General features: G+C 42.7%; 1 protein-coding gene across 1 annotated transcript; it reads left to right on the top strand.

The window, feature by feature from the left end:
- Positions 1-95: 95 nt before the first annotated feature.
- On the top strand, positions 96-27,462 carry LOC132833900 (deleted in malignant brain tumors 1 protein-like). Its single transcript, XM_060852558.1, has 12 exons — positions 96-101; positions 1,447-1,633; positions 2,820-3,002; positions 4,285-4,467; positions 5,829-6,143; positions 7,400-7,714; positions 12,923-13,237; positions 14,772-14,851; positions 14,983-15,076; positions 16,237-16,521; positions 17,867-18,136; positions 25,868-27,462. The coding sequence occupies exons 1-12, from the start codon at positions 96-98 to the stop codon at positions 25,936-25,938; spliced, it is 2,304 nt and encodes a 767-aa protein (XP_060708541.1). The 3' UTR covers positions 25,939-27,462.
- The last annotated feature ends 243 nt before the right edge of the window (positions 27,463-27,705 follow it).

Here is a 27,705-nt window from a genome sequence, read left to right as displayed (position 1 = left end):
GTAACCTGTTACCCAGGTAAGACCCAGCTGTACAAATGAATGAATACCTTCTGTATAACTCAGTATCCTAAATGGAATCAGAAATCAAAGCAAGGATGCAGGTAAGTTTGAAAGATGTTTGCTTTTGCTTAACTGAAAGAATGTTTGTAGGCAAATACATAAAGAAATCTTTACTCTTGTACTGCCCGTGTCCTTTTTAATGAGGGTTGTCTCTGACCCTGTTCTGTCCCCGTTCTGGGTTTGTTTGATGGGGTCAGTGTTGAGGAGGCATAACTTGTCTGACTTGCCTCTAACCTGGGATTAGTAGATGAGGGTTGTATAAAGGTAACTTTAATGCCATGCTACCAACTGACCTTGGAGGGTTAATGAGGGACAGTTGCGTGGGAGCTGTTCATTTTACTTTAAACAGTGCAGCAATAAAGGTAGCATTACTCTATATCTAACCCCATGTTGTGTACACCATCACAGTGTTTGATGGGGGATTGTGACAAGGCAGCTTTTCTTTGAAGATAAAAGTGGAGAGGTTCTTTACTCCACATCTAAACCCACGTTGTCCATGTCCCGGGAGTGTTTGATGAGGGCAGCATAGAGAAAGCATTACACTGTATCTAACCTTATGTTATGCTAGCCTGGGAGGTTGATGGGGGGAGTGTTGAAAGAGCTTTACACTGTATCTAAGCCTACGCTGTTCTGGCCTGGGATGGTTTGATGGGGACTGCGTATCTAACCCCATGCTGTCCTATCCTGGGACTGTTTGATGGGGACAGGGCAGAAAGACCTGTATGTGTCAGATTACTTCAAGATTCGAACAGTAAAGGGAGCTTTAATCTGAAAATACAAATAAAGCATAAAGTAAAATCAAAGCTCAGAGTTGTCTTCCTGACTGGTGTCAGATAGTAGGGTTGGCTGGATAGTGGTTTTCCAATACACGGACACACACTCAGCATGGGTTCGCTTCACTCACCCAGGCTGAGATCAAAGAAAATACTCCACTTTTTCACCTCATCAATCGTTCACTCTCTCTAATAAAAGAGCAGAAACTGGGATTGTGCTGCCCTTAAGTTTTACCTGGGCATCATTATAACTAACAGCTATCCAAATAAAGTGTGCACAAATTGACTAACTTGCCTAATGAGTAATTAATGATTTGTGATGGAAAGTACAACCAATCAATGGTATTCTGTTCTATACTACGATATAAAACATATGCGTGTCAATCACAGAAACATAAAACAACAAAGGGCAATCAAAAGGGAATGATTTGGAAAGATCCGCTCTCATTCTCAGTCGGAGTAATGGATCCACTCTGTTCTATCAGGATCAGATGTGAGATTGGTCAATTCAGATGATCGTTGCTCTGGAAGAGTGGAAATCTTTCACAATGGAAGTTGGGGCACGGTTTGTGATGATGGCTGGGATTTGACAGATGCCACTGTTCTTTGCAAGGAGCTGCAATGTGGGCCCGCCCTATCAGCGCACAGTAACGCTCGGTTTGGACAAGGGACCGACAAGATTTGGATGGATGATGTTTCCTGCAAGGGGACAGAGTCCCATCTCCGGTCTTGCTCCTTCCCTGGTTGGGGAACCCACAACTGTGGTCATGGTGAGGATGCAGGTGTAACCTGTTACCCAGGTAAGAGTCCAGCTGTACAACTGAAACGATATCTTCCGGACAACACAGTTTCCTTCATGGAATCAGATATCACAGCAAGGATACAGGAAAAAAATGAAAGATGTTTGCTTTTGCCTAACTGAAAGATTATGTAAAGAAATCTTTACTCTGTATTTGCCCGTATCCTGGAGGTTTTAATAGGGGTTGTCCCTGCCCACGTTCTGTCCCAGGCCTGGGTGTGTTTGATGCAGTCAGTGTAGAGGATGCATGACTCTGTATCTTGCCTGAGTTCTCACTATCCTGAGAATAGTAAATGAGGGTTGTGTAAAGGTAACATTAATGCCAGGTTGCCCCTGTTCTGGGAGTGTTTAACGAGAAACAGTTTAGTAGGAGCTTTACATTTTTATTAAAACAGTACATGAGTCCTGACTTTTAGTTTATAAAAATAAAGGTAGCATTACTCTGCATCTAACGCTATGTTGTGCATGCTTTCATGGGGGACTGCGAGTGGCAGCTTTACTTTTAAGTTAAAAATAGACAGATTCTTTATTCCACATCTAAACCCATGTTATCCCTGTCCTGGCAGTCTTAGATGGGGCCAGAGTAGCAAAAACTTTCCACTGTATCTAACGCCATGCTATTCTGGCCTGGGACGGTTTGATTGAGACAGTGTGGAAATCTGACAGTGTATCTGTCAGATTACTTCAAGACTCAAACAGTAAAGTGAGCTTTAATCTGAAACTACAAATAAGTATAAAGTAAAACAAAGGTTCAGAGTTGTCTTCCTAGAGTTGGCTGGATGGTGGTTTTCACACACATAGACACACAACCAGTGTGGGTTCATTTCATTCACACAGGCTGAGATCAAAGAAAACATTCCACTTTCTTATGTCATCAATCATTCACTTTCACTAATAAAAGACCAGAAACTGGGATTGTTTTGCCCTTAGGTTTTACCTGTGCATCATTATAACTTACAGTTAACAAAATAAAGTGTGCACACATTGATTAACTTGGGAATGAGTGAGCAATGACTAATAACGGAAAACTAGAACCAGTCAATGGTGTTCTGTTCTCTACATCAATGTAAAGCATATGTGTGTCAATCACAGAAACATGAAACAACAACAGGCAATCAAAAGGGAATGATTTGGAAAGGTCTGTTCTCATTCTCAGGAGAAGTAATGGATCCACTCTGTTGTCTCAGGATCCAATGCGAGATTGGTCAATTCAGACGATCGTTGCTCTGGAAGAGTGGAAATCTTTCACGATGGAAGTTGGGGCACGGTTTGTGATGATGGCTGGGATTTGACAGATGCCACTGTTCTTTGCAAGGAGCTGCAATGTGGACATGCCCTATCGGTGCATGGTAGTGCACGGTTTGGACCAGGTACCGGCAAAATTTGGATGGATGATGTTTCCTGCAATGGGACAGAGTCCAATCTCCGGTTTTGCTCCTTCTCTGGTTGGGGAATCCACAACTGTGGTCATGATGAGGATTCAGGTGTAATCTGCACCTCAGGTGAGAGCCAGCTCTACAGAAGAATTAATACATTCTGCACAACTCAGTTTCCTTAATAGGTTCAGAAATCAGAGCGAGGATACATGACAGTATTGAAAGAGGTTTGCTTTTGCTTAACTGAAAGAATGTTGGATGGAGAAAGTATAAAGAAACTTTACTCTGTATCTACCCGAATCCAGGGGTCTTTAATTGGGGGATGTCCCTGCCCCCATTCTGCCCCTGTACTGGGAGTGTTCAATGGGGTCAGTGTCGAGGACGCATAACACTGTATCTTGCCTCAGTTGTCTCTATCCTGGAATAGTAGATGAGGCTTGTGTAAAGGTAAATTTAGATCCATTCCGTCCCTGTCCGGGGAGTGTTAAATGAGGGACAGTGTTGAGGGAGCATTTCAATTAAATCAGTACAGGAGTGCTTATTTTCAGTTTATAACAACAGAGGTAGCATTACTCTGTATCTAACCCCATGTTGTGTACGCTTTCCCAGTGTTTGATGGGAGATTGTGACATAGCAGCTTTTCTTTTAAGTTAAAAGTGGACAGAGTCTTTATTTTACTTCTAAACCCATGTTATCTCTGTCCTGGGACTGTTTGATGGGGCAGCGTAGAAAGAGCTTTAAACTGTATTTAACCCCATGCTGTCCTGCCCTGGGAGTACTTGATGGACAAGTGCAGAAAGAGCTTTACTCGGTATGTCAGATTACATCAAGATTCAACCAGTAAAGGGAGCGTTAATCTGAAAATACAAATAAGCATAAAGGAAAACAAAGGCTCAGTGTTGTCTTCGTAAGGTTGGCTGGGTGGTGATTTTCCAAAACACAGGCTGAGATTAAAGAAAAGATTCCACTTTCTCACCTCATCTAATAAAAGAGCAAAAACTGGGATTGTGTTGCCCTTACGTTTTACCTGTGCATCATTATAACTTACAGTTAACAAAATAAAGTGTGCACACATTGATTAAGTTGGCAATGAGTGAGCAACAATTAGTGATGGAAAGTGTTACTCGTCAACGATGTTCTGTTCTATACATCTATACAAAATGTAAATATGTCAATCACAGAAACATGAAACAACAACAGGCAAGCAAAAGGGAAAGATTTGGAAAGGTCTGTTCTCATTCTGAATAGAAGTAATGGATCCACTCTGTTCTCTCAGGATCGGATGTGAGATTGGTTAATTCAGACGATCGTTGCTCTGGAAGAGTTGAAATCTTTCACAATGGAAGCTGGGGCACGGTTTGTGATGATGGCTGGGATTTGGCTGATGCCACTGTTCTTTGCAAGGAGCTGCAATGTGGATCCGCCCTATCGGTGCATGGTAGCGCTCGGTTTGGACCAGGTACCGGCAAGATTTGGATGGATGAGGTTTCCTGCAAGGGGACAGAGTCCCATCTCCGGTCTTGCTCCTTCTCTGGTTGGGGAACCCACAACTGTGGTCATGGTGAGGATGCAGGTGTAACCTGTTACCCAGGTAAGAGCCAGCCGTACAAATGATTGAATATTTTCTGTATAACTCAGTTTCCTCAAAAAGATCAGAAATCAGAGGAATATTACAGGAAAGTATTGAAAGGTGTTTGCTTTTGCTTAACTAAAGAATGTTTGATGGGGACTATGTAAAGAAATCTTAAGTCTGTATCTACCCATGTCCTGGGGTTTTTTAACGGAGGTTGTCCTTGCCCAACTTCTGTCCTTGTCCTGGGAATGTTTGATGGGGTCAATGTTGAGGAGGCATACCTCTGTATCTTGCCTGAGGTGTCTCTATTCTGGGAGTAGTAGATAAGATTGTGTAAAGGTAACTTTAATGCCATGCTGTCCCTGTCCTGGGAGTGTTTAATGAGGGATTAATTACAGGGAGCTTTACATTTTAATTAAAACTGTACAGGAGTCCTTATTTTTAGTTTATACAACTGGAGGTAGCATTAACTCTGTATCTAACGCCATGTTGTGCATGCTTTCAGAGTGTTTGATGGGGACTGTGACATTCTTTTTTAAGATAAAAGTGGAGAGATTCTTTACTCCACATCTAAACCCATGTTATCCCTGTCTTGGGAGTGTTTGACGAGGACAGTATAGAAGGAGCTTTGTACTGTGTCTAATCCCGTGCTGTCATGATCTGGGAATGTTTGATGGGGCCAGTGTAGAAAGAACTTGATTCTGTATCGGTCAGATTACTTCAAGATTCAAACAGTAAAGGAAGCTTTAATCTGAAATACAAATGAAACATAAAATAAAACAAAGGCTCAGTGTTGCCTTCCTGACTGAGGTCAGTTAGTAAGTTTGGCTGGTTTGATGGTTTTTTGAGACACAGTCACACACCCAGTCTGGGTTCATCTCATTCACACAGGCTGAGACTAAAGAAAACACTCCACTTTCTCACCTCATCAATCGTTCGTGCTCTCTAATAAAAGAGCAGAAACTGGGATTGGTTGCCCTTAAGTTTTACCTGGGCATCATTATGACTTACAGTTAACAAAATGAAGTGTGCACACATTGATAAACTTACCAATGAGTGAACAATGATTAATGATGCAAAGTACAACTAGTCAATGGTGTTCTGCTCTGTACATCTATCTAAAGCGTATGTGTGTGTGTGTGTCAATCACAGACACAGGAAACAACAACAGGCAATCAAAAGGGAAAGATTTGGAAAGGTCCGTTCTCATTCTCAGTAGAAGTAATGGATCCATTCTGTTCTCTCAGGATCGGGTGTGAGATTGGCCAATTCAGACGATCGTTGCTCTGGAAGAGTGGAAATCTTTTACAATGGAAGTTGGGGCACGGTTTGTGATGATGGCTGGGATTTGACAGATGCCACTGTTCTTTGCAAGGAGCTGCAATGTGGACCCGCCCTGTCGGTGCATGGTAACGCTCGGTTTGGAGAAGGTACTGGCAAGATTTGGATGGACGATGTTTCCTGCGGGGGGACAGAGTCCCATCTCCGGTCTTGCTCCTTCTCTGGTTGGGGAACCCACAACTGTGGTCATGGTGAGGATGCAGGTGTAATCTGTAACCCAGGTAAGACTCAGCTGTACAAAGGAATGAATACCTTCTGTACAACTCAGTTACCTTACAAGGATCAGAAATCAGAGTGAGGATATAGGAAAATATTGAAAGATGCTTGCTTTTGCTTAACTGAAAGCATGCTAGATGGAGATTATGTAAAGAAATCTTTCCTCTGTATCTAACGTGTCCCAGGGGTTTTTAATGGGGTATGTCCCTGCCCATGTTCTCTCCCTGTCCTGGGATTGTATGATGTGCTCAGTTTCAAGGAGGCATAATTCTGTATCTTGTCTGAGATGCCTCTATCATGGGAGCAGTTAATGGGGGTTATGTAGAGCTAACTAATGCCGTGCCTGTCCTGGGACAGTTTAATGAGGGACAGTTTAGTGGGAGCTTTACATTTTAATTAGAACAGTACAGAGTACTTAATTTTGGTTTATAAAAATAGAGGGAGCATTACTCTGTATTTAACCACATGTTGTGTACGCCGTCACAGTGTTTGATGGGGATTGTGACATGCCAGCCTTTCTTTTTAGTTAAAAGTGGAGAGGTTCTTTACTCCACATCTAAACCCACTGTTTGATGAGGATAGTGTAAAGAAAATATTGCACTGTATCTAACCCCATGTTTACTGGTCTCGAGGCTTTCATGGGGACAGGGTGGAAAGAGCTTTACACTGTATCTAATCCCATGCTCTCGTGGCCTGGCAATGTTTGATGGGGACAATATAGAAAGAGCTTTGCACTGTATCAGTCAGATTACTTCAAGACTCAAACAGTAAAGGGAGCTTTAATTTGAAAATACAAATAAAGTATGAAGTAAAACAAAAGTGTTGTCTTTCTCACGGGGACCAGTTTGCAAGGTTGGCTGGATGGTGGTTTTCCGACACACACCCACTGTACATTCACTTCATTCACACAGGTCGAGATTAAAGAAAAAAATTCCACTTTCTCACATCAGCAATCATTCGCTCTCTCTAATAAAAGAACAGAAACTGGGATTGTGTTGCCCTTACATTTTACCTGTGCATCATTACAATTACAGTTAACAAAATAAAGTGTTGCACACATTGACAAACTTGCCAATGAGTGAGCAATGATTAATGATGCAAAGTACAACTAGTCAATGGTGTTCAGTTCTCTACAACTATATAAAACATATGTGTGTCAACCACAGAAATGTGAAACAACAACGGGCAATCAAAAGGGAATGATTTGGAAAGGTCCGTTCTCATTCTCAGTAGAAGTAATGGATCCACTCTGTTCTCTTAGGATCGGGTGTGAGATTGGTCAATTCAGACGATGGTTGCTCTGGAAGAGTAGAAGTCTTTCACAATGGAAGTTGGGGCACGGTTTGTGATGATGGCTGGGATTTGACAGATGCCACTGTTCTTTGCAAGGAGCTGCAATGTGGACCCGCCCTATCGGTGCATGGTAGCGCTCGGTTTGGACCAGGTACTGGCAAGATTTGGATGGATGATGTTTCCTGTAAGGGGACAGAGTCCCATCTCCGGTCTTGCTCCTTCTCTGGTTGGGGGACTCACAACTGTGGTCATGGTGAGGATGCAGGTGTAATCTGTAACCCAGGTAAGAGACCAGCCGTACAAATGAATGAATATTTTCTGTACAACTCAATTTCCTTAAAAGGATCAAAAATCAGAGGGATGTTACAGAAAAGCTTTGTTTGCTTTTGCTTAACTGAAAGAATGTTTACGGGGATTATGTAAAGACGTCCTTATTCTGTATCTACCTATGTCCTGGGGTTTTTTTAATGGGGATGTCGCTGTCCACGTTCTGTCCATGTCCTGGGAGTGTGTTTGATGGGGTCAGTGGAGAAGATGCATAATGCTGTATCTTGCTTGAGTTGACTCTATCCTGGGAAAAGCAGATGAGGGTTTTGTTAAGGTAACTTTAATGCATGTCTAGTGAGTGTTTATTGAGTTTATAAAAATAGAGGCAGCACTACTCTTTATCTAAACACATGTTGTACATGCCTTCAGAGTGTTTGATGGGGGACTGTGGCATGACAGCTGTAATTTTACGTTAAAAGTTGAGAGGTTCTTTACTCCATCTCTATGTTGTCCCTGTTCCGGGAGTTTTTGATTAGGACAGTGTAATGGGACTTTGTACTGTATCTAACCCAGTACTGTCCTGGCCTGGGACAGTACAGAAAGAGCTTTACTCTGTATCTGTCAGATTACTTCAAGAATCAAACTGTAAAGGGAGCTTTAGTCTGAAAATACAAAGAAATACAAATCCTCTGATCAAAAAAAGCACTCATGTGTTGCTAAGGTAAGGCATTTCAATTGATATTTTTTGTGTATCATGTGATTGATTACAGGTTTACTGTTAGTTGGTTAGTTGAAGAAGACCGTCGAAAAGTACTAGAAATTATTTAACTCATAAATTTGTACAACTTAATGAAATAAGTAGAGATGGATGGTCAGGTGATGTGCTGTAGCTGTATAATATGGGAGCTGGCTGATCCCATTGTGAATGGCAGTGACCACATCTGCAGCAAGTGTCGGTTCTGGATCAGAATTGATCATCTGGAATCTGAGCTTCAAACACTGCAACACATCCAGGAGGGGCAAAGGTACCTGGGCGCTTTGTTTCAGGAGGCAGTCACACCCAGTAGATTAAGTCATTCAAATTCACTTAGTGATCAGGGACAAATAGGGTGTGACTGTATGTGAGGCACGTAGGGGAATCCTGAGTTCAGAAGTGGAGGAGCCTCAGTCCTTGACATGTCTCGCAGTTATGAGATTCTTGCTCCCTGTACGGATGAGGGAAAGGGCTATGGACAAGATGACCCAGCTGACCACGGCACCATGGTGCAGAAAGCCATTCAAGGGGAGAAGCAAGAAGACAAGTAGTTATTATAGGGGATTCTATAATTAAGGGACAGAATGCAGGCTATTGCCGACTAGCTTGAAAAGATATTGGAGCGAGAGGGAGAAGATCCAGTTGTTGTAGTCTATGTTGGCACTAACAACAATGGCAAGGCGAGGAGGGAGGACCTGAGGACTTGTTTGGGGATTATCAAGCACTCAGAAGGAAACTGAAGAACAGGTCCTTGAGCGTCATAATCTCTGGATTACTGTCTGAGCCATTAGGGAAGTGAAGATGTTGCTAAGAGATTGGAGTGGGAAAGAGGGGTTACATTTCAAGGAACCGGGGAAGTCTGTACTGATGGGACAGTCTCCACCTGAACCGATCTGGAGCCAGTGTTCTAGCGAAAAGGATAAATAGGATAGTCACTAGGACTTTAAACTTATGAGTTGAGGGCGGGGGAAAGGGAAATGGAAGGCGACAGGGAGTATGGAGTGAAGTGAAGTAGAAGGTTAAGCAGCAGGTGACCATGTGCAGCGTTTAAGTTCAAGGCAGAATAGGAAACAAGCAAAAAGGAAGGATACTTTAGGACATATCACTCGACATGCTGGAAATCATGAAGATAAGAAAATTAGCATTGGGGTACTTTACCTGAATGCTCATAGTATTTGTAACAAAGTAGATGAATTAACAGCACAAATCAACGCAAATGATTATGATGTGGTAGGCAACACAGAGACGTGGTTGCAGGGGCTTCAGGACAGGCAGTTAAACATCCAAGGATTTATAACATCAAAAGGACAGGGAGGTGGGCAAAGGGGGTGGGGTTGCCTGAAGTTAAGATTGAAATTAAATCTACGGCACTGAATGACATTGGGTCAGAGGATGTGGAGTCTGTGTGGGTGGAGTTGAGGAATCACAAAGGCAAAAAAAAACATAATGGGAATTATGTACAGACCTCCTAACTGTGGTCAGAATCACGAGCGCAAGATGTACCAAGAAATAGATAGGGCATGTCAGAAAGGCAAGGTCATGGTGATCATGGGGGACTTCAATACACAGGTGGACTGGTGGATTCAAAGAAAGGGAATTCATGGAATGCTTACAGGATAGCTTTTTGGAACAACTTGTGATGGAGTCCACAAGGGAGCAGGCTATTCTGAACTTAGTGTTATGTAATGAGCCAGACTTTAGAAAAGAGCTTAAAGTAAGGGAACACTTAGGAGGCAGCCATTATAATATGGCCGTGTTCGGTCTGCAGTTTGAAAGATAGAAGGTAAAATCAGATGTAATTGTGTTACAGTTAAATAAAGATAATTACAGGGGCATGAGAGAGGAACTGACGAAAATCGACTGGAAGCAGAACCTAGCGGGTATGACAGTAGAGCAACAATTGCAGAAGTTTCTGGATGTAATCGAGGACACAGTACACAGTTCATCCTAAAGAAAAGAAAGATTATCAGGGGGTGGGGGAATGGGGGTGTTAGACAACCATGACTGACAAAGGAAGTCAGGAAATGTATCAAAGAAAGAGAGAGATCCTATAAAGTAGCCAAGAACACTGGGAAATCAGAAGATTGGGAAGGCTACAAAAACAAACAAACAGAGGATAACAAAGAGACAAATTAGAAAGGAGAGGATCAAATATGAGGGTAGGCTAGCCAGTAATATTAGAAATTATATGTATTGAAAGAATCTTTCACTAAGAAACAAACAAGAGGCAAAAGTAGACATTGGGCCGCTCCAAATTGATGCAGGAAGACTAGTGCTGGGAGATAAGGAAATAGCTGAAGAACTTAATAAGTACTTTGCATCTATCTTCACAATGGAAGACATGAGTAATATCCCAACAATTAAGGAGAGTCGGGGGCAGAGTTGAGTATGGTAACCGTTACAAAAGAGAAAATGCTAGAAAAGCTAAAAAGGTCTAAAAATTGATAAATCTCCTGGCCCCAATGGACTACATTCTCAGGTTCTGAGGGAGGTGGCTGAGGAAATAACAGAGAAATTGGTTGTGATCTTTCAAAAGTCACTGGAGTCAGGGAAAGTCCCAGATGATTGGGGGAAAAAATAAAAATCGCTATTGTAACCCCCTTGTTCAAGAAAGGATCAAGACAAAAGACAAAAAATTACTGGCCGATTAGCCTAACCTCAGTTGCTGGTAAAATTCTAGAATCCATCGTTAAGGATGAGATTTCTAAATTCTTGCAAGTGCAGGGTCGGATTAGAACAAGTCAGCATGCATTAAATAAGGGGAGATTGTGCCTAACAAACCTGTTAGAATTCTTTGAAGAGGTAGCAAGTAGGTTAGACCAAGGAAACCCACTGGATGTTATCTATCCAGACTTCCAAAAAGCCTTTGGTAAGCTGCCTCACAGGAGGTTGCTGAGTAAGGGGAGGGCCCATGGTATTCGAGGTGAGATACTGGCATGGATTGGGGATTGGCTGTCTGATAGAAGGCAAAGAGTTAGGATAAAAGGTTCTTTTTCAGAATGGCAGCTGGTGACAAGTGGTGTCCCACAGGGTTTATTGTTGGGGCCATACTGTTCACTTTATATATTAATGATCTGGATGAAGGGACTGGGGGCATTCTGGCGAAGTACATCAATGATACGACATTAGGTGGACAGGCAGTTAGTACTGATGAGGCGGGGAGGCTGCAGAAAGATTTAGACAGTTTAGGAGAGTCGTCCAGTAAAATGTCTGGTGAAATTCAACATGAGTAAATGGGAGGTCTTGCATTTTGGGAATAATTGCATGGACTACTTTCTAAATGGTGAGAAAATTCATAAATTCAAAGTACAAAGGGATCGGAGAGTGTGAGTCCAGGATTCTTTAAAGGTTAACTTGCAGATTGAGTCCATGATTAAGAAAGCAAATGTAATGTTGTCATTTATCTCAAGAGGGTTGGAATATAAAAGCAGCGATGCACTTCTGAGACTTTATAACGCCCTAGTTAGGCCCCATTTAGAATACTGTGTCCAATTTTGGGCCCCACACCTCAAGAAGGACAGATTGGGACTAGAGAGTGTCCAGTGGAGATTCACACAGATGATCCCTGGAATGGTAGGCCGAATATACAATGAACAGCTCAGGATCCTGGGATTGTATTCATGAGAGTTTACGAGATTATGGGGAGATCTAATAGAAATTTACAAGATAATGCATGATTTAGAAAGGGTGGATGCTGGGAAGTTGTTTCCATTAGGTGGGGAGACTAGGATCCGTGGGCTTAGAATTAGAGGAGACCAATTTAGAATGGAAATGAGGAGACATTTCTTCAGCCAGAGTGTGGTGGGCCTGTGAAATTCATTGCCGCGGAGCACAGTGGAGGCCGGGAAGTTAAATGTCTTCAAGGCAGAGATTGACAAATTCTTCATCTTGCAAATGATTAAGGGCTACGTGGAGAGTACGGCTAAGTGGAGTGTTAAAATGCGTATCAGCCATGACCAAATGGTGGAATGGACTGGATGCGCTGAATCCACTCCTGTGTCTTATGGTCTAAATAAAGCATAAAGCAAGGTTCAGTGTTCTCTTCCAGACTGGGGTGCATTAACAAGGCTGGCTGGATGGTGGTTTTCCAATCCACAGATACACACCCAGCATAGGTTCACTTCATTCACACAAGCCGAGGTCAAAGGAAAGATTCCACTTTCTCACCTTATCAATCGTTCACATTTTCTAATAAAAGAGCAGAAACTGGGATTATGTTGCCATCAGGTTTTACCTGTGCATCTTTATAATTACAGTTAATAAAATAAAGTGTGCACACACTGACAAACTTGCCAATGAGTGAGCAATAATTAATGATGGTAAGTGCAACAGTCAATGGTGTTCTGTTCTCTACATCGATATAAAACGCATGTGTGTCAATCACAGAAACACGAAACAACAATGGGCAAAACGGAATGATTTTCCATGTTCATTCTCAGGAGAAGTAATGGATCCACTCTGTTGTCTCAGGATCCAATGCGAGATTGGTCAATTCAGACGATGGTTGCTCTGGAAGAGTGGAAATCTTTCACAATGGAAGCTGGGGCACGGTTTGCGATGATGGCTGGGATTTGACAGATGCCACTGTTCTTTGCAAGGAGCTGCAATGCGGGCCCGCCCTATCGGTGCACAGTAGCGCTCAGTTTGGACCAGGTACCGGCAAGATTTGGATGGATGATGTTTCCTGCAAGGGGATAGAGTCCGATCTCCGATCTTGCTCCTTCTCTGGTTGGGGAATCCACAACTGTGATCATAATGAGGATTCAGGTGTAATCTGTTCCTCAGGTAAGAGCTCAGCCATACAAGTGAATGAATACCTTCTGTACAACTCAGTTTCTTTAATAGGATCAGAAATCACAGCGAGGATACAGGAAAGTATTGAAAGAGGTTTGCGTCCGGTTAACTGAAATAATATTGACATGGAAAATATAATAACATCTTTATTTCGTATCTACCCAAGCCCTGGGGGTTTTTAATTGGGGGGGGGGGCGGTGGAAGTCCCTGCCCAGGCCTGGGAGTGTTTGATGGGGTCAGTGTCAAGGCCGCATAACACAGTATCTTCTGGAGTTGTCTCTATCCTGGGAATAGTGGATGAGGGTTGTGTAAAAGTAACTTTAATGTCATGCCGCCCCTGTCCTGGGAGGGTTTAGTAAGGGACAGTTTAAAGGGAGCTTTACATTTTAATTAAAATAGGACAGGAGTCCTTAATTTTAGCTTATAAAAAGAGGTAGTATTACTCTGAATCGAACCTCAATTTGTGCATGCCTTCATAGTGTTTGATGGGGTACTGTAACTAGATTACTTACAGTGTGGAAATAGGCCCTTCGGCCCAACAAGTCCACACCAATCCTCCGAAGAGCAACCCACCCAGAACCATTTCCCTGCATTTACCCCTTCACCTAACACTACAGGCAATTTGGCATTGCCAATTCACCTAACCTGCACAATTTTGGACTGTGGGAGGAAACCAGAGCACCCAGAGTAAACCCAAGCAGACATGGGGAGAATGTGCAAACTCCACACAGACTGTTGCCTGAGGCGGGAACTGAACCCGGGTCTCTGGCACTGTGAGGCAGCAGTGCTAACCACTGTGCCACCGTGACATAACAGCTTTATTTATAAGTTAAAAGTGGAGAGGTTCTTTACTCCACATCTAAACCCATGTTGTTCCTGTCCTGAGTGTGTTTGATGAGGACAGTTAAGAGGGAGCTTTGTACTGTATCTAACCCTGTGCTGCCCTGGTCTGGGAGTGTTTGATTGGGACAAGGTAGAAAGCTTTATTCTGTAGCTGTCAGATTAATTCAAGATTTAAACAGTAAAAAGGAACTTTAGTCTGAAAATACAAATGAAGCATAAAGCAAAACAAAGGTTCCGTCTTATCGTCCTGACTGGGGTCAGTTTGCAAGGTTGGCTGGATGGTGGTTTTCCGACACACAGACACACACCAGCATGTGTTCACTTCATTCACACAGGCTGAGATCAAACAAAAGATTCCACTTTCTCACCTCATCAATCATTCACACTCTCTAAACGAAGAGCAGAAACTGGGATTGTGTTGCCTTTAAGTTTTACCTGGGCATCATTAAAACTTACAGTTTACAGAATAAAATGTGCACACATTACTCACTCATTGGCAAGTTTGTCAATGAGTAATGATGGAAAGTACAACCAGTCAATGGTGTTCTGTTCGCTACATCTACATAAAACATACGTATGTCAATCTCAGAATCATGAAACAACAACGGGCAATTAAAAGGGAATAATTTGGAAAGTTCCATTCTCATTCTCAGTAGAAGTAATGGATCCACTCTTCTCTCAGGATCAGGTGTGAGATTGGTCAATTCGGACGATCGTTGCTCTGGAAGAGTGGAAATCTTTCACAGTGGTAGTTGGGGCACGGTTTGTGATGATGGTTGGGATTTGACAGATGCCAATGTTCTTTGCAAGGAGCTGCAATGTGGACCCGCCCTATCAGTGCATGGTATGGACCAGGTACCGGCAAGATTTGGATGGATGATGTTTCCTGTAAGGGGACAGAGTCCCATCTCCGGTCTTGCTCCTTCCCTGGTTGGGGAACCCACAACTGTGGTCATGGTGAGGATGCAGGTGTAATCTGTCACCCAGGTAAGAGCCCACCTTACAACTGAACAGAAATCTTCTATAAAACTCAGGTTCCTATATAGGATCAGCAGTCACAGGGAAGAGAACACAAAGCATTGAAAGATAATAATCATTAACGTAGTTAAATAGATTGTAACAGTTTGTGGCTAAATCTTGAAGTAAGAAACAGTAAAGTAAAACCTTAAATGAGCCATAAGCTAATTAGCTTGAACGGAGACTATTAAAGAGATAACTGTGTGGCTCAAAGTTTTACGTGCGTGAGAACTGTATTTGAACCCCTGGGATATTTGCACCACTACTGGGGAAGGGGCAGCTGTTCCCACAGAACATGTTCCACCTGGAACATGTTGGAACCAGAGTCCTAGTGAATTGTAAAACATGCCTGCAAAACAGATTTTGAATGAAATAATTGGCTGTGTGTTTTCAGTTGCCTGGAAAATTGGATAATTAAAGCTAAAGGAGAATGTAGGATTGTACGTTAGTGGTGATGCTGATTGTTGCAGATAATATAAGGAAGGGACACTGCATGCGATTATCATATTGTACTGAGGAAGCAAGAGTGTGAGGAATGTTGACAACAAATCAGACCTAAAGGGTTAAGTCTATGAAGCATTATTTTTATGTATGAATAAGTTCGAATAAGGTGGAAAAACTGTTGGTGCAAATCAAGGTTAATGAATCTTATATCATAGACATAAAGGAAACATGCTTAAAAGTAGAACAATAAGGGAATCTTAAGATTCAGGGCTATTTGACAATTGAGAGAGAGAGAGAGAGAGAGAGACAGAGACAGAGACAGTTTGGACGCTATTTAATCTTGAATGATGTAGTATTAATTTGGGTGCAGCTAAAGAAACAGCAAGGGAATAAAGACACAAGAGCAAAGAGATTAAGCTAAATGATCAGCTTGATCATTATGAATGTTGGAGCATTCTAAAAAGGCCAATGGTCTACTCCTGCTCCTAATTTCTATCATTCTACATTCCTAATGTTTCAGTCGACTTGAAATGCAGAGGCATTAAAAAAAATGGCAAACAGGTCTCCAATCACAATGGAGACTCTACCCTTTATAGTTGGCAATAACAAGAACACCCTACACATTAATCACACAGAATACAATTACAGATTTCTGAAATCTACCTTGCTGATTTTACTCTTTTTAGATTCTTCAACGGAGCCGACAATCTCTGTCAGCCCTTCATTCGCACTCTACGTGGCTGGAGATTCACTCACTATTAATTGCACAGTTCCACACAGCAACTTGACCGGACATCTGGAGTTGCTGAAGGACTCAAATTCTGTCGCCATCGGACAAGGAGCCCTCACATATGTCATTGAAAACGTCACTACCAGCAGCCAAGGGAGCTACCAATGTTCCTATCAGACTGAAGTGACAAAGCAATGGTCACCCAGCTCTCTGAGTCAACCTGTTGAAATTGTTGTTACAAGTGAGTGAGTCTTGTGTCAGTTTTGGAGAAAGTGAGGACTGTAGATGCTGGAGATCAGAGTTGAAAAGTGTGGTGTTGGAAAAGAACAGCTGGTCAGGCAGCATCTCAGGAGCCCGAGAGTCAACGTTTCAAGCAGGAGCTCTTCATCGGAATGTACTTCTCCAGTACCACACTTTTCAAACTGTGTCAGTTTTGTCAAATTTCCAATTCTAAAATTGTTCCAATGTTTTCCAGACCTATTCTGGGGCGGGATCTCCAAGGTAGGACTGGAATTCATTTTCAGCTGTGTCTTATTTAAACACACATTGTTCAGAAAATGCAACATTTACTTCTTTTGCTTTATAGTTTCCATGTTTTCTGAGATCGTGACCCTTTGGTTCTTGACTGCCCCTCCATCCGGAACACCGTTACTACGTTTACCCTGTCTAGTCCTGTTAAAAGATTTACTAGCTTTTGTTCAAACACCTTATTGCTGGGTCATGTAGTCACATTACAGAAAGATGCCATCACACTGATACTCAGTTTGTCCAAGTCACACTGAATGTAAGTGGCAAATGTAAGGCAGATGCAGTTTAATGCGGATAAGCGAGAGGTTATCCAGTGCGGTGTAAAGTGACAGGATGGTGGATTATTATCCATGTGGTGATAGATGAGGAAAGCGGGGAGGTAAAAATGAACCTGGGTGTTCCTCCTATACCAGTCGCAAATAGTAATTGTTACCAGTGCAGCAGGCAATGAAGAAAGCAAATGGGATATTGTCCTTCATAGCAAGAGGATTCAGAACCGGGACGGGATAGCTTGATACCACACCTGGACTTGTGTGTGCACCTTGGGTCTCCTTATCTGCAGAAGGGTGTCCTGGCTGCAGAGATTAGTTTTACCAGACTGTTTGCTGGGATGGCAGGACTGATGTATCAGGAGAGACTGGATTGGTTAGGACTATGATCACTGGAGTTTAGAAGAGGGATCTCATGGAAACTTACAAACTTCTAAAAGAACTAGATAAGGATAAACCACAGGAAGGATGTTCCTGATCACTGGCGGAGTCCAGACCCAAAGTCTAAAGAAGACAGAGTGGAATTGAAAAATGGACTCGTGTCTTCACTCAGAGTGGGGAGCTTATAAGATTCTCTGCCACAGAAAGCGGTCAAGGCCAAAATATTGAATGCCATTCCAGTTGGAGTAGAATAGGTGTTTTAGAGATTACAGTGAGAAAGCAGGGAGCAGTGGACTGAGTTGAATGATGACCCATAATTTTATTGAATTAGCGAAATAAACTTGAAGGGCTGAATGGCCTACACTTGCTCCAATGTTAAATATTAAAATGAGATGTTTTATTCGTCAGATCCTGCAGCCCAGCCGAACATCTCCATGACAGCTGACAGCAAATCAGTCAACATCAGCTGCACAGTTCCAGACGGTGTCCCCACTGGCTGCTTTCAGTTGCTAAAGGACACGATTCACATCATCAATAGCACCATTAGCCAGCAGTCTTTCACGTACACCATTCCAAACATCACTGTCAGCAACCAGGGCCAGTACACATGTTCCTACAAGATCCAAGTTTCAGATCGTTGGGTACCATCATTTCAAAGTCGCCCAGTAATTGTCGCACGTGAGTAAGGCTTCCAGTGGCTCTGTTAGACGTTAGTATTCAGAAATCATTTCGCAGACCTTGCCTAATTGTGTAAGGTAGATACTTACAATATATTTCCAACATGAGAGTAGCTTTCCTATGAAAGATGGAACAGTAAGTATGTTTGCCTTTCTTACTACCTCAATAACTCTCCCCACATGTCTACAATATATCAGTTGGCAAAGTCTCGATGTTCTGCTTTTGACCGAGATGGGTTAGCAAAGTTGGCTGGATAGCTGGTTTGCAATGGACAGGGGCACCCAATCCGTGGTTTTACGTTGGTCAAAGTGAGGAACCAGCCTTCTCAAACTTTGACTGTGGCGTGATGACATTCCGGGAAATCCGCCACCGGTCAGATGCCACTCTTTGAAAGGACCTGCAGTGTGGTCACCCCCACCACATCCCCAACCCCATCAGTGCATGGTAGCGTTCGGACGAGGTAGCAGCAACACTTGGATGGATGATGTTTCCTGCAAGGGGACAGAGTCCCATCTCTGGTATTGCTCCTTTCCCGGTTGGGGAATCCACAACTGCAGTCATGGGGAGGACGCAGGTGTGATCTGTTACACAGGTAAGACCCAGCTATAAAACTGAATGGCCATCTGATTTAGTCATGGGTTCACAGTGTATTACAGCAAAATAACTGACCCTTTGGCCCATCAACTCCACACCGATCTCCACACCGATGAAAACGCTCATCTAACTATTCTAATCACCATGTCCCCAGTATCTAGACTGTATTCTTCTTCAATGTGGTGAGGGTTTCTGCTTCTCCCACCCAAGCAGGCATTGAGTTCCAGAGTCCCCACCATCTTTTGGGTGAAAACGGTTTCCCTCACATCCACCTCTATGTCTCCAACCTTTTACAAACAATCCATTATGCCTCTTCCTTTGACATTGATCCCTCTATCAAAGGGGAAACATTTCTTCTTGTCTGCCCTATTTATACCCATCATTTTATACATTTATATCCTGTCCCCCTTTATCAACCTCGTCTGCTCTAAAGAAAACATCCCCAGTCTGTCCAATTCCTCTCCATCACAAACTCTCAAACCCCAAGGCAACATTATGGTTAATCTTCCTGTGTATCCTTTCCCAGTGCTATCACATCCCTCCATGAATGTAGATTCCAGGATGGCACACAATACCCTCGATTGACATTTCAGGGAGAAGAGCAGCATCTAAAGGTGAAATCTTTCTCAGTGACCTGAACAAACACCAATCCTAATGGATTGTTTCATCGCTCACAGGAATAGGACAGAGCAGCAAGCCCATAGCATCACAACAGCTCTCCCTTTCAAGTTGAGCAGCATTTCACTTCAACAATGAGGTGAATATTTATGTTGTGCTAACTCAACACCTCCATCATAAATGGCCAACACCATTCTAGCTTTCACAGATTTAGCATGTTTGCAGGAATGTGTTCTTTTTCAATTTGTGTACCTTCAAACTGATGGAGGGGATATTTAGATCTGTTGTTAAAATTAATGCATCTTTCCATGCACTATATAGAGTAAAAGTGTGGGACTGCGTAATAGTCATCATAATACAATTACCTGACCATTGTGTACAATTTGGTATAGAGTGATACACTAATAATGTGTAGAAACATCTCACAGCCCAACCTGTCCATACCAACCAGGTTTCCTAAACTGAACTAGTCCCATTTGCCTGTGTTTGGCCTATATCCTTTAAGCCTTTCTTATTCATGTATCCGTCCAAATGTCTTTTAAACATTGTAATTGTAACCATGTTTACCCTCTGGCAATGTATTCCATATACACACCACCCTGTGTGAAAAGGTTGCCCTCAGGTCTCCTCTCACCTTAAACCTATGTCCTCTAGTTTAGGACATCCTTCTTTAAGGTCACCCCTCAGCCTCTTATGCTGAAGGGAGCAAAGTCCCAGATTATCCAGCTTCTCCTTATAACTCAAACCTTCCATTCTCACTCACATCCACCTTATTTGCAGCCTTTCCAGTTGAATAACATCCTTCCTTTAGCAAGACGACCAAAATTGTACATGGTACTGCAAATGTGGCCTTACCAATGTCAATAAAAGTCCCAACTCCTGTACTCAACTGCTCAAATTGATGAAGACAACTGTGTCAAATGCCTTCTTCACCACCTTCTTAAAGGACTCAAATTAATGATGAAAGTAGCAGAAACAGCATGAGTGACTGAAGAGATGTCCAATCACAGTACACGTCTGGGAGTTTGGAGAAGAACCAGCAACTCAAAGATTATCAATGACAGTGGCTTGAGGGAGTCAGATGTTAGATGCACAAGAGTGAGTATAGGTCAGCTGCTCAAAGAAAAGGGAATGAACCATGATTTCAACATTTCTCAGACCTCCAAGACTCCAAAGAAAGGAGCAATCTGAAAAACCAGATGATGGCCTACTGGTATTACCATTGGACTATTAATCCAGAGACCTAAATTAACATTCCGGGCTCCAGGGTTCAAATCGCTCTACACTAGATGGATGACTTTGAACTCAATAAACCTTGGAATTAGAGTATAATGATGACCATTGTTGGAAAACCACATCTGGTTCAGTAATGACCATAAAGGAGGGAAATCTGCCATCCTTCCCTGGTCCAGCCTACACATGACCCCACAGTGATATGATTGACTCTTAAATGCCTCCTGGGCAATGATGTTCATAAATGCTGGCCCAGTCAGAGACAACCACATCCTGCAAATGAATAAGCCTAAACTCAAGGGAGAGGAGGGTGTGCTATGGGGAAAGTCCTAAGGGCAATGTGACCCTTAGCTGAAACAGTAGGAGAATGAAAAGTGCACACAGAATATTTTCTTTTAAAGGAGATAATTGTCAAAATCTGGGAGAGAGTGAATGGAGAATTGGGCTGATTTGGAAATCAAGGCAATATGATGATAATGCTTTGCAGACACCAAAAGCTGTTACCACGTCCAACCGGAATGTAGTCTTAGTCACACAGAAACTTTGTTGCAGTAAAGGAGGATGCAGAGACGTTTCAGTGTGATTTGGACAAGACGAATGAATGGGCAAATGCACAGCAGATGCAGTTTAATACTGGTTAGTGTGAGCTTGCCCACTTTGGAAACAAACACAGGAAGGTGGATTATTATCTGAATGGTGATAGATTTGGAAAGGGAACAGCAAGATATGGCTGTTCCTCGTACCTTTGGGTTCATTAATGTCTTTCAGGGAAGGAAACTGCCATCTTACCTGGTCAGACCTACACATGATTCCAGACCCATTGCAATGTGATTGATTCTTAACAGCAAACTGGGATGGGTAATAGCCAGCTGCATCATCATCCTGTGAACGAATTTTTAAAAAGTAAAGTAGTGACTGAAAGTAAGCATTGCAGATGCAGCAGGTTTTGAAGAAGGCAAATGATATGTTGTCCTTCATAGCGAGAGGATTCAAGTCCAGGAAGTCTTGCTGCAATTGTACAGGGTGAGGCCACACCTGGAATATTGTGCACGCAGTTTTGGTCTCCTTATCTGAGGAAGGATGTTCTGGCTATGAGGAGAGTGCAGCGAAGGCTCGCCAGACTGATTCCTGGGATGGAGGGACCCATGCTTGTTGGCACGGTTAATCACAGATCATAGAACCCCAACGGAGTGAAAAAAAGGCCATTTGGTCCAACAAGTCCACACCAACACTTCAAAGAGTAACCCACCCAGACCCATTCCCCTACCCTTTTATTGTACATTTACCCCTGAATAATGCACCTAAACTAAACATTGCTGAACATAATGGGCAATTTAACATAACCAATTCACTTAACCTGCACATCTCTAGATTGTGGGAGTAAACCGAAGCACCTGGAGGAAACCCACACAGATACAGGAAGAATGTGTAAAGTCCACACAGATAGTTACCCGAAGCTGGAATCAAACCCGGGTCCCTGGCGCTGTGAGGCAGTAGTGCTAACCAATGAGCCACCACAGTGCCAGGGACCCAGGTTCAACTCAATACTCAGGTGACTGTCTGTGTGGAGTTTTCACGTTTTCCTCATGCTTTATGGGTTTCCTCTGAGCGCTCCAGTTCCTCTCCTCCCCACCCCCCAATTTATCTGTCCACACTGGAGGCTTCCTGCCTCTATTCCTGATGAAGGGCTTTTGCCCGAAACATCGATTTTCCTGCTCCTCGGATGCTGCCTGACCTGCTGTGCTTTTCCAGCACCACCCTGATCTAATCTCTGGTTTCCAGCATCTGCAGTCCTCACTTTTGCCTATTGCCATACTGTTGTCATTCTGTGTATGAAGAGAGACTGGATCAGTTAGGATTGTATTCACCTAATTCTCAAAGATTCTTTGCAAACCTTGACTTATCCTGCACCATTAACCTGTATAAAGTTCTCAGATACAGCAGCCTGCCTTATTCAAATCAAGTTAATTTGACCAGTACAGATCGTTCTGCTCTAACGCATTTCGTTACCGCAAATTTGTTATAACACAATGGATGAGTTGGGGAATTGGGCACACTGTTTATAAAGCGTGAACTTTTAAAGTGCGTGTCGGCTGTAACACAATTATGTCGCCAACACTTCAGCACTGTTTCTGAAGTGTCATTTTTCTATAACACGGGGGTTGCGCAAGAATGCGACCATCGTGTTAACAAAGAACTACCTGCATTCAGAGTGCTATCTCGGCCTCTCTGAACTCTCCCTCCCTGCTCTTTCTACTTCCACTCTCTGGACAAGCTGCTCCATTTGAAAGCATGGTCACTGACTAGACAGTAGATTCAGAGAGTTTTACAGTCACCACTGAGAATAAAAGGCCAATCATGTCCATCCTGGTCAAAACAAATCCATGAATTCCAATCCCATTTGCCATCATAGCTTTGATATCGTAAGTGCATATCTAAATCCTTCTTCAATGTGATGAAGGTTTCTGCATGTACCATCCTTATAGGCAGTGAGTTCCAGATTCCCCTCCACCCTCTGGATGAAATCTTATTACTCAAATACCTTATAAACCACCTAGTCTTTGCATTAAAATTTCTGCTCCCCACTCCTGGTTATTGATCTCTCCCTCAAGGTAAAATATTCTTCTTGTCTATGCCCCTCAGATCCCTGTGCACATCTATTAGATCCTCACCCTGCTCCAAAGGAAACAAGCTGAGCTTATCCAGCCTGTCTACATCACTGAAATGCTCCATCCCAGGCAATATCCTGATGAATCTTCTCTGCAACGCCCTCCAATACAATCACCTCCTTCCTATAGTGCAGACACCAAAACTGCACACATGGCCTCACCAAAGTCCTGTATAGTTCCAATATCAGCTCTCAGCTCTTCTCATCCAAACCACTACAGATAAAGGCAACTTTCCCATATGCCTTCTTAACCAACCTATTTACGTGTTTGGCATGGAGGGACTATCACATGAGCAAAATTTAACAAGGTTGGGACTCTACTCCCCGGAGTTCAGAAGAATGAAGGTGATCTCATTTATACATATAGGAGTATGACAGGGTCAATGCTGAGAGGATTTTTCCACTCATTGGAGAGTCCAAGACCAGAGGGTGTGTGTGTGTGTGTGTGTGTGTGTGTGTGTGTGTATAAAAAAAGAGTCCTTCTCTATGTTGAAGGGGGAGATAGGGGGAGATTCTTGATCAGTCAGGGAAGCAAGGGAAAAAGCAGGAAGGTGGATGTGAGGAATAAGTGATTGGCCTACACCTATTCCTATTTCTCATGGTTTTATATTCAAGAGAAAACATTCTGATGTGTGGGGATTTTATAGATCCATAGAATCCTGACAGTCAGAAAGAGGCCTTTCAGGCTATTGAGTCTGCATTCACCCTCTGAAAAATATCCCACACAGACCTCATCCCCATGTCCCCTCATTTCCGATGCCTATCCCGCCTAGTTTATATATCCCATTGCCCTTAACACTCAGCAGAAATCCCTGCAGACATGGGGAGAATGTGCAAACACACAGACAGTCACGCTAGACTGAAACTGACCCTGGCATTGAGGGAACAGTACTAACTACTGAGGCACCATGCCGCCCTTTTACAGATCCCTACACCCAAAAAAAAACTGTTTGCATTATCTTCAGACAGCCTGATTCTAGTAAAATTCATGATGCTACACTCTACTTATTATAATTTCCGTTTAGTTATCATGAAGGCATTTCTTAAAATCTATGGCTGGTGTTTCATGCAAAGCCTGTTGTGCTTTGGAATTGAACAATGGATAAAGCAGATGTTGAGAAGTCAGATGCTCAAAGGCAGTTGGGATACCACCCTTTGCGGGATGCCAAGGTTCCACCTGTATAAATGACCCTGAGCTGCAAGTTGCCTGCTCCTTAAACATAACACTGTGCTCCACCACCCCACATTTGTGTCTCAGGGCCTTATCACAAGGCTCAGCGCAAGCTGAAAGATCAGCATCTCATCTCCCCTTTGGGAGCCATGCAACCTTCAGGACTTAATATTGAGCTCAATCATTTCAGAGCCTGATAACCTGCAACATCCTCTCTCTCCCCCGCAAAGAATGCTGCCAGACCTGCTGAAATCCACCAGCACTTTGTGTTTATAGCTTGCAATGTTAACTCTGTTCCCCACTCTCTCTACTAGATGTTGCTAGATTGCTGAGTCTCTCCAGCGATTTATGTTTCACTTCATATTTCCAGCATCTATTGTTCTCTATTTTGCGAACACACAATTTGATTCAATTGCTTTTAATTTCACAGAAAACCACTGGACTTAAAAGCTGACTCACTATCCTTGGGTGACGGGAATAGCACTGTTCATTGCTGTTGTTCATCAATAGTGATGAAATTGAGAAACAGAAAGGAAAGAAGTTGGAGGATACATTATTGTTTAATATTGTGAGACTGAATTTTCTATGGCTATAATTTTTTTTAAAAATTGAACAGCATTCAAACGACTGGGCCTTCACCCTGCACCTAAATTCAGGTTAAGACAACAAATGAGGAATCGGAAAAGGAGTAGGCCATTTAGCCCTCATGCCCCATCAACTCCACCATTCATAGGGATCATGGCTTTCCTTTGATTTCCTGATTAATCAAGAATCTCTCTGTCTAGGCCGTAAATATACACATCCCGCCCCACCGCACACAAGCAAGAGGTTCCAAAGACTCTTAACCCTCAGAGAAGAAATTCTTCCTCATCAGTCTTAAATTGGCATCCTTTTGTCGAAGATTGTGCCCTCTGGTCCTAGACTTTCCTATCACAGGGAAACATACTTTACGCTTTGACACTGTGAAGCCCCTATATTCTTCTATATTTCAGTGAGTTGAGTTCTAACCTTTTTAGCCTTTGCCCAATAATTGATCACGGAATCCCTATCGCCTATTGTTGAACTCAAAAGGTAAGGCATCTGTTTGATGTTAGGTTCCCACTCTTGCTTATGTGAGTCATAGAGAAAAAAAATCATTATTTACATTATTATTATTAATTACTAATTACTAAGAGGAGAAGACAGGATGAGCGCAGGAAGGATGTTCCCAGTAACTGTGGGAGTTCAGTGGCCAGGTGGAGGGTGGTTACAGTCTGAAGAACACAAGATAGGACTGAGAGGGGGGCATCATCCAAGAAATAAATTATTCCAATGGGCACCAATGCATCTCTATTTGGTAATAATTAGGTGTAAATGAGTGAAACGGCATTAGATTAATGAGGAGGTTGGGTGTGTTCAGTAGCACCTATGTTAATGGAGACAAATGGTTTTTTTTCTCTATTTAAAGGACATGCTACATCCAGAGAATCTACTTCCAAGCCCAAGATGCAAAATATTGCAGCCACAATCAATCCATAGGTGTTCAGAGCTGACACACTGTGCAACTGAAGATTGCAGACTGGTTGAACATTGTTGATTCATAGTGGGAAACACTGCCCTTGTCATAATTTACTTTTCACTCCGAGAATTTTGCAAATTTTTGACAACACATTGAATGCATGAACTCTGATGCTTTGGAGAGAATACAGAATTAGAATCAGAGTGTTCTACAGGGCAGAAAATTTTCTTTGGCCCATTAAATCTGCACTGACATTACTTTCCCACACTACACTCCCATACTTCAAGTGCTCATCCAAGTATTTCTTAAATGTTGGGAGGGTTCCTGCCTCAATTATCCTCCCAGACAGTCCATTCCAGACCCCCACTACACTGAGGGAAATAATGCTCAAATCCCCCTCTAAACCTTCTGCCTTTCACTTTAAAATAATGCACCCCCTTGTTATTAACCCTTTGATTAAAGGGAATAACTGCCTCCTATCCACTCTATTCATGCCCCTCATAATCTTGTATTCGATTTCATCATCTTGGAGTCTTTACCATTTCCTCTGACAGCTCATTCCATATATACACCATACTCTGCATTTGAAATGTATTCCTTGGGTTCTTTTTAATCCTTTTCTCTCTCATCTTAAACCTATGCTCTCCACCTTTGGCCTCCTCCACCCCAGAAAAAGACCTTGGCTATTCACCCTAACCATGCTCCTCATAATTTTATGGCTCTATAAGGTCACCCCTCAACTTCCAACGCTCCAGGAAAAAAAGCCCCAGGCTATTCAGCCTTTCCCTATAACTCATATTTTCCAGTCCTGAATTGTGTGGAGTATTCTAAAAGTGTCCTCACCAATGTCCTTTATAGCTACAACATGACGTCCCAACTCCTGTAATCAATGTTTGACAAATGAAGTCAAGTGTGCTAAATGTCTTCTTCACCATCCAGTCTACACGCGACAGCAAAGGGTCAGAGCCCTACAGCACAGAGACAGGTCCATGCCGACTAAAGAGTCCATCAATGCTCACCCCATTTCCCCTCTAAACCTTTCCTATCTATGTACTTATCCAAATGCCTTTTAAATGTTGGTAATATACCCGCCTCAGCCACTTCGTCTGGCAGCTTATTCCATATGCGTACCACCCTTTCTGTAAAATAGTTACCCCTCATGTTCCCTCATATTCTTTATCCTCTAACCTTCAACTGTTACCACTTTCAAGGACTTCGAGGCGCTGGTATTGGACTGGGGTGGACAAAATTAAAAATCACACAACACCAGGTTATAGCCCAACAGGTTTATTTGGAAGCACTAACTTTTGGAGTGCTGCACCTTCATCACAACACCTGATGTTGGACTATAACCTGGTGTTGTGCGATTTTTAACTTTGTCTACTTTCAAAGAACTATGCACCTCACATTTATCTAAATTAAGCTCCATCTGCCACTCCTAGCCTATTGGCCCATCTGGTCAAAGTGCCATTGTGTTCGGAGATAATCTTCATTGTCCATTACATCATCTATTTTGGTGTTACCTGCAAACTTACTAACCATGCCACCTATATTCACATCCAAATCATTTTTATAAATGACAAAAAGCAGTGGACTCAGCACCAATCCATGTGGCACACTGCTCGTCAGAGCTCCAGTCCAAAAAGCAACCTTCTACCACAAATGAATTAAACAGAATAATTTGATTAAAAATGTGTGTGTGTGTATCTCATTATATTCAATGAATATTGCAGTTTTCTGTGGAGCAACTGGGATTTAAACTTGGACTCCTGGCTCAGAGGTAGAGA

The sequence above is a fragment of the Hemiscyllium ocellatum genome, chromosome 38, assembly GCF_020745735.1.
Source record: "Hemiscyllium ocellatum isolate sHemOce1 chromosome 38, sHemOce1.pat.X.cur, whole genome shotgun sequence".
Lineage (NCBI taxonomy): Eukaryota > Metazoa > Chordata > Chondrichthyes > Orectolobiformes > Hemiscylliidae > Hemiscyllium > Hemiscyllium ocellatum.
Note: the sequence above shows the minus strand (reverse complement) of the source record. Positions and strands in the feature narration are given on the sequence as shown.

Bases quoted from the DNA above. Each gene is read 5' to 3' on its own strand.
- LOC132833900 (XM_060852558.1), top strand. The intron at 3,003-4,284 runs GTACCGGCAAAA...CTGTTCTCTCAG, and splicing joins TAGTGCACGGTTTGGACCAG to GATCGGATGTGAGATTGGTT. The intron at 16,522-17,866 runs GTGAGTGAGTCT...TTTATTCGTCAG, and splicing joins TGTTGAAATTGTTGTTACAA to ATCCTGCAGCCCAGCCGAAC.